This window comes from Melanaphis sacchari, unplaced genomic scaffold (genome assembly GCF_002803265.2).
Source record: "Melanaphis sacchari strain LSU unplaced genomic scaffold, SCAv2.0 Contig797_pilon_pilon, whole genome shotgun sequence".
In the NCBI taxonomy this organism is placed as follows: Eukaryota; Metazoa; Arthropoda; class Insecta; order Hemiptera; family Aphididae; genus Melanaphis; species Melanaphis sacchari.
This window is the reverse complement of record NW_020271556.1, coordinates 1-8411: the sequence shown is the minus strand read 5'-3', so window position 1 is coordinate 8411 and position 8411 is coordinate 1. Positions and strand designations below refer to the sequence as shown.

The 8411-nt window shown below is 28.9% G+C and overlaps 1 protein-coding gene across 1 annotated transcript; it reads right to left on the bottom strand.

The window, feature by feature from the left end:
• Window positions 1-6645: 6645 nt before the first annotated feature.
• Window positions 6646-7886, bottom strand: LOC112601466 (the record flags this gene model as incomplete). The annotated part of the gene is made up of 4 exons (XM_025349107.1): window positions 7785-7886; window positions 7137-7238; window positions 6880-7076; window positions 6646-6772 (listed from the first exon to the last, which is right to left on the bottom strand). Coding segments are annotated over exons 1-4 (528 nt in total), but the record flags the coding sequence as incomplete, so codon positions are not given.
• Between the last annotated feature and the right edge of the window lie 525 nt (window positions 7887-8411).

The window sequence follows — 8411 nt, the reverse complement described above, 5'->3', positions numbered from 1 at the left end:
TTCACTGGACGATGACTGATAACTAGACACTTAATTACCTTTTCGGAATGTATTTATTTATTTTCCATGCACAAAAGCACAGGACAAGCTACGGGACAAGGTGTATTACACCTGTAAATTTAATGAAATGACCGACCACTAAACGCTCGAACTGAACTTTTATCTACTTTTATTATATTATAAGATTATTATTTACGCGTTTAAAACGACACCGCCAAAGTGTAAAACCACCAAATCAGAGGTACCAACGTCTCAATCATCGTTATCACTGGTTTCGCCTACTAGACTTTTCTAACTGCGGTATTCTGAAGTCCTGTCTCCGACCTAGGAAATTCACTTCAAACGATTTTCAGCTACCTAGGGTATTCACATACAGTAAGTTTTACCGGCCTAGGGTATTCACATACAGCGAGTTTTACCGGTGGTAGTCTTATAATATAAAACGAAGAATAGTTGCTACACGGGCCGATAGGTTTAGTGTCCCGACCAATCGAAAAATTACAATTTTTTTCTTCCAGTCGTTATCCCATATCTCCCGCCGACGTCGTTATCGTTATCTCCCGCCGCCGTCGTTATCGGTTCGGTTATTGCTTATTAGTTTATTACTCATTATTATTGTTTTTATATACCGTTTTTTCCGCTTTTCTCCCGGTTTTCCGGCCTTTCGAGACCTCTTTCCGTCTCGTTCTCGACGCTATAGCCCAGAGCGGGTCTTTTTCTTCCGGTCCGCGCGTCTCCGGATTTCGTTCGCGGCCGTCGCCGTCGCGTCCGGAAAAAGCGTACTCGCGGCGCGTTCTCCGGTCGGTCGTCGTATCGTCACTACTGTTTTTTTTTTTTTACGATACGAGAAATCGTTTATCCGTATCGATTAGGCGTTTTTTTGTTTTCGGTGTCTCCGCCCTCGGACGCCTCCGCAACCTTATCGTCTCGATAGCGTACGAAATACGATTATATGTGTATATATATATATATAATTATATAATAATAATACTATATAAAAAAAAAAAACGTGCGTACCATTGTTGACGTACGTCAGATTATACAGGGTCCGTCAGAATAAACGCATGTTTTTAAAGTTATTAATACTTCAAGTGGGGAAATCTAATCGGTGTGAGAGACGGCTCTTTGTAAAGCTGATAACATGCAGTTTTAGTTGTCATCATGGTGTGGAGTGTGCAACAACGAGTGTTCGCAGTACGGCGGTACTTCGAAAATGGTGAATCTATCATTCTAACACAGCGAGATTTTCGAACTAACTTTGATATTCCGCGTCATGGAACGATTCCTGACCGTAATACCATTTTGAGATGGGTCACAGCGTTCAACACAACAGGTACGGTGTTTATGAAAAAACCTAACGGACGAAATCGGGCTATTAGAACACCCGAAAACGTGGACAGAGTAAGGTTGGATCAGGGGCGTCATTTGGGGAATTCAGACTATACATTGGCAGCCCTATTTTTTTAAATGTTTGGTTGGCCCGTATAAAATGTTATAATAACGCCGTCGTCGATAAAATGTAAGATGCAAACGCGCTGTAATGGTACGTCTGGTGCGAGTTTTTCATAAAAAACCTATTGAACATTGAAGTATTGAATACATCTTATCAAAACTCGTTGCGTAACCATTCTATTTATAAATAAAAATGTGCCTCCGCCGGTGAAAGATCGCAAGTTGCTTGCAACGCTCCGTTGTTTCGTGGTCTCATTTATAACACTATATAGACCGTTGACGACCGGTTTTATTAACATTGTGTAATGTGGTGTATACTTTATAGTTAATATTATTATCTGTTATTTTTATGTTGGTGACAATGATTAGGTACTGAATGATGACAACATAGACAAGCTCTATGGTTGATGATATATAATAATATACTAATCTATGTATATAATTAACTACTAACCGTCGTCGTTGTACATGGTAGTTTCAAGTTTGTACTTTTGTAGTAACTTGACGGGTTGACGATTTATATTTTATTTTTTTTTTGCGATGAGCAAGTAGTGAACGGTAATAATTAATATTATATTATATAGCAATTTATTATGGAAAATAAAAATAAGAGAACAGGCGGTGCTGCTCGTGAGAGAGATAAAAAGAAAAAAACTGTTATTGGCCGCAGCAGCTACATGCCATAATATAGGCACAATGTTTTCAAAAACTCAGCTTAAAACTACAGTAAGTTTATGAATATTTTGATTTGAAAATAAAATAACATCATGTTGAACTTCAAAATATCTAAGACCATTGATTATAAATAATAGTATTTATAAACAATGCTAAACAAAGACCAAATACCAATGTGTCAAATATTAATATTATATTTTTACACTATTTTTATTTTTTAGGATGATGTTAGAAATGAACTAGGCATTGTAAATGGTGATAATAAGTTGAAATTAGATATATCTGAAAACTTGAACACTATTGTAAGTTAAGATTGTGAATTTATTATAACAAAAAATTAGGTACTGTTTATTTTAGAATATTTTTTCAATGGTATTTTAGATCCCAAAGTCTCATACATCTATTCAAGACAATATTGAAGGAGAACAACAGATGGACACAAATGTAGAAATTAAAATTTATTTTTATATTATATTTGTTATAGTATATAATATTTATTATATTATCTTATAATTTTGTATCAATCATATAAATAATATACCCGACAATCACCAATATTTAATTTTCAAATATTTGTGTCAGTTATTAATTAATTAATGAGTCATATTTATATTAATTTAATAACGGATACTAATTATTTTCTAGAATGTACCTATTATATTTTTCTTTTTTTTAAATATGTTAACACCAATAAGGTAGAAAATTAATGTTTTAACAAGTATAATTAAATCATTTTTATTTCTTATGAATACATATTTTTTCTCCTAAAATATTTCTAATTTATTTTCTATTGTTTTAACATATAAAATATTTCCTAAACCAATTATTGTACTTTAAAATTAATTTACAATACAATTTCATAGAGTCTATTTATAAACCTTAATATTTAATTGTTTTTAGATTTATGATATTTCTAATTCAAAAGATCAAAGTCCAATTCAACCAATTTTAAAATCATTTCCTATGAACTCTGAAAGAAGGTCTTTTAATGCAAAGTATTATGAAGTACATAACTGGTTGGAATATTCAATTTCAAGAGATGCAGTTTTTTGCTTTTCCTGCAGGCATTTTCTTAATAATAATAATGTTCGTGGTCAAATTGAAAATAATATTGTATTTGTGAAACAAGGCTTTAATCGTTGGAAGACACAGAAACAGTCATTTATAAAACATGAATTAAGTGAAAGACATTTATCAAACATTGAAAAATGGACAATGTACTTAAGTGTAAAAAATAAAAATAATTCAGTGGCAAATGCATTGTTTCATTCTAGATCTCAAGCAATTACTGAAAATCGTGAACACGTTAAATTTTTATTAAAAACAACATTATTTTTAGGAAAGCAAGGACTTGCTTTTAGAGGTAAAAATGAAGAACAAAATTCATCAAATAGAGGAAATTTAAAAGAATTAATTGAAATGTTCTGTGATGAAAGTATGAAAATTAGATTATTATCCAAAACAACTTATGGTCATTATACTTCTTCTGTTATACAAAATCAGTTGATACATGTAATTGCTTCTTGTACCAAAGAAATCATTTTAAAAAATATTTCAACATTTGGTGCATTTGCTGTATTAGTTGATGAAACCAAAGATTCTAGCAAGAAAGAACAGTTAAGTTTTATAATAAGATTTACAGATACCAATTTGAATATTCATGAAAAAACACTGGGTTGTTGTCACATGACTAAGTGTGATGCAAAATCATTAAGTGATGCTATTATTCAGATGGTTGGAGAAAATAAACTAGATAACTGTGTAGCACAATGCTATGACGGTGCATCTGTCATGAGCGGTCCGTTTTCTGGGGTTCAAAAACGAATAACTGAATTAGTACCACATGCTGTTTACATTCATTGCCACGCTCACCGTCTCAACCTCTGTTTAATTAATTCAATAGAAGACATCAAATTGATTACAGATTTTTTTGATACTGTTTAAGGATTGTACAAATATTTGATGAATGGTCATACAAGGTATGAATTATTTATAAGTATTCAGAAAAAAAAAAATCTTAAAGTCTTACATTTGGAGAGATTGGTTGAAACCAGATGGTCATACTGGTTTACTTCTTTAGAAAAAGTTAAACTAAGGTATACAGAAATAAGAGATGTACTTACTATATTAACAACAGAAGGAGACCAAACTGCAAGGGCTATTGGCTTGTTAGAAGAAATTTCAACTTTTAAGTTCATAATTATATTATGTATTATGAAAAAAATATTAAAACGTATTCACTGTACATCATGTGAGCTCCAGTCTAAGTCAATATTATTACCATCGTTAATGAACCTAGTTAATTCAACTAAAGAAAGTCTTCAGAATCTTCGAAATGATGAAACTTATAAAAATATTTATGAACAATCAAAACAAATTGCACTTCAAAACAAGGTACGTGTAGCAGAAAATGAGGAAAGAAATAATCGTTTAAAAAGAAATATATCATTCAACAAAAATTTTAAAGATTATTTGGTAACTTCAACACTTGGAAAGTCTAATTCAAAAGGTATGAGGGCAGTTCCAACACTTAAAACTGAAGTTTTATATTCCATTATTGACAGGTATTTATGCATTGTCATATTAGGTATTATTATTTATTGAAATTGCCAAGTTGATAATACTTTAAATTATATACATTTATTTTATTTATTTAATAATTAGGTAGTTCATACATTTTTTAAAATATTTATAAATTTTGTAATAAATAGTCTATAAGCTTTGAATGTATGGCTTTAATTTTACGCTTGTTAACAATTTCAGATTTGTACAGCAATTAGAAACTCGCTTTTCTGAGAAAAACCAAGAATTATTTAAGATATTTCAGATTTTTGACTATACAAGCTTATATTATTTCAATCCAAAGTGTCCATCTTTAGAGTTCTTCATAGATCATTATAAATATTTTGAAATTAATAAAATAAAAGTCAAATCAGAATTTTCATCTGCTAAAGCTTTGCTTGAACATAAAAATATTTTGAGACCGGACTTAGAAATGATTGTAGATGTTCTCATTGAACTTCCAAGTTCATTTTCAGAAACTTTAAAATTAATGCATATCATTAAAACTCTTCCAATATCTACAGCATCTAATGAGCGCTTTTTTTCTTCTATGAAAAATGTAAAATCTTATATATGTACTTCTATGGGCGATGAGCGACTCAGTGATCTCATGATAATAAACGTTGAAAAGGACGAGGCCAATAAAATAGATTTAAATAAAGCTGTGGATGATTTTGGGAAAATGAAAAATAGGAGATATCCACTTTTTTAATTAATAATTTTTACTGTTATACCTATTTACTTTTTTATTATTTTAAAATTAGCTTTTGTATTTCTTTTTATGTTATTGTTTAATACAAATGTTATTAAATATATTTTTTTATAACAATGATTAAAGAGTAGTTGTCATTTAATTATGAATATAGGACATAGGACATAGGTATATACCTATACCTTATACCTGAGTTTTATGTGCATAATATGTTTCAGATCTAATACCTCACTGCTTATAATAAAAATATAGTTTTCTGTACAATCTTTTATCTATACTGCATCGATTTACGAAGGTCAAAAAAAAAATGTTATACAAAGTAAATAAAGATAAATTGCACATCAATCAAAATATTAGTTGTTTATCATAATTTGATACGCTATATTATGCATGTTATAAATATTAAATATACTTACTAATTACTATATTGTAAATGTGTCTTAAATACATAGGACAGTAAATAGTTAATATATGTATGATATTTATATGAAGTTGGTTAAATATGTTTGAAAAAAAATTATAAATGAGTATTTGAATATTAAAATGTGGGGATATGAGTGAGCGAAGCGATCGGAAATTTTTAAATTCCGCTAAATAAACAGGATGGCTGGTGGAGGGAACAATTGGCCTGATTCAAATGTTTGCATCCCTATTGAAAAGTTGAAATGACGCCCCTGTTGTATCGACTTGTATATTGTTGAAAAACAAAAGAAGTTGGAATCATACCAAAAAACATTTGATACAACATATGCGTTGATAAAGGCCGACGTCAATGGATTACCATCGTCTTGTCAACGAAATGAATTTACAAACCAATATATTCAAAATTATGATTTTAGTTATAGAAATATTCAAAGTGATGATATTTCATTCATGTACGAGTTGTTGCAATTTCATTTTAATTCATTATCAAATATGATTGTACAAGATTTGGTAATGTAATAAAAATTAAAACCTTTAGATTTGATACTCATATTTTTTGTTTGCTAAAAATTTTTTATAAAAAATGTTCATTTTATAATTATTACTACTTTTATACTGTATTCATATTTATTATATTATATTAAACTTAATATATTTTTTGTTTTTTTTTTTCAATTTCTAAATGTACTATTTTATTTTTATTTAAATAAATAAAAAAAATGATAATTCAAGTTTTTTTATTATTATTTTTATTTACCGTCATCATGATAAATACATATATATATATAAATTATTTTGAAAAAACGTTTTGTATAATTTTTTTTATTTGGGTCTTTCATAAAACGATCAAAGAGCGTTTGAACAATTTCATTCAGCTCTCCTAAAACATTCTGATCTTTCGACTGGTCTGTTATCGCTAGTTTTAATGAACATTCTGCATGTTTCCACCTAAAATCACATAAATGAGTATTTTTACATTAATATACACTAACTTTATTTCAAAGTAAATACAAAGAAAAAAAATATTCATTTATATATATATATATATATATTACCTGTCTTTAGCATCAATATGTTCAATGTTTTTGGTTTTATAATGTGCCAACGTCCAATAATCAGTACATTTTTCATCAACAACCGATTTAATAGTTACAACTCCTCCACTTTGTCTGATTGTAATCGAATTCATAACATCTTTTGCAATTTTTTCATTTTGTATTAATTGGGTAACTTTTTCTTGATAAGAAATATTCTATAAAATCAAATTATAAATTTATTCTTTGAATATCTTATAAAATGTTATACTACTCACTTTTTTTGGTTTTTTTTTTAACGTTTTTCTATTTTTCACATCTTTCCTTTTTTGTCCGGTCAATTTCGTCATCGATTTAATTTCTGGTTCCATAATTTCAACCTATAAATATAGTAAGCGGTTAGTTAATACCTAGTTTATTAAAAAATTATTTATTATTAGCATTAAATATTTAAATTTAAATCAAACTAAGTCTTAAATATTGTATTTATATATATATGTTACCGTAAATGCCCGATCACTAGGTAAACCTAGGTTTTACTAGTTAATGTTAGGTTTACTGTTTGTACTCAGTAAATGCTGAAATTCTTAGTTTTATTCGAACTTTTTAATAAACACGTTATGTACATCCTAGGATATACAAATTGACTTAGTAAAAGCTGATCATACATATTTTATAACATTAAAGCTGCTTAAAAATTACATAATTATATATTATTAAATAGAATACTGACAGTTATTTAAATTCTTTATACAAAATAAAAATCATTTAAAAACAAATTATTATTCTTCATAAAATTAGTAAAACGGCGGGTAGTTAGAAATAATTTTATTTATTTTATGTTGTGCTATTATGGCACTACTATTACATAATACATTTGACTGGCGGCATTTGCATTTTTAGTTGTACATTTTTCTGGCAATCACCTCAAAATCGCCCTTACCTGATAGTGGTTGAACCAACAGCTTGGCGTATACTTGTTGTTGTGTTGGAACATCGGATATTGGAAAATAAATTTTTCTTCGCATAATGTAAGTGATTTCGTGAATAATTGATTCAATGTGCCAGCTTTAGATCCTAATCGATAAAATTCTTCGTCAATATTTCAACAACTATAGCCAATAACGTGCGAATCAATTTTATCGGTCGAAATCTGGAATTTTCACTCGCACTGTTTGACCAGTGTGCAGCAGGAAATTTTTGTTAGATATTGTTTCATTTTTCGCTTGTTTTCCAGAGATTGAAATGACTCTACTGGTGTCGTTTAATTTGGTAGAACGTTCAAGTAATATTTTCACGTCAACTTTTTCATTTTTATCTTTCTTCGATAAAATTGTTTTCATCGTTGTCTATATTTGTTTCTATATCTACCCTGTATTTTTGTTGATCTCTCAATATCGATTTTTCCTCGGTTATGATCAATGTCTATGTCATATGATTTTTCAGTATTATTCTTCTCTTCATTCTCATTGGAAATTGTAATTTTAGGTCTTCAAGGACAGATATAAGGTCTCATTCATTAATGAGTTCTGTTATCACATTTTCGGAATGTA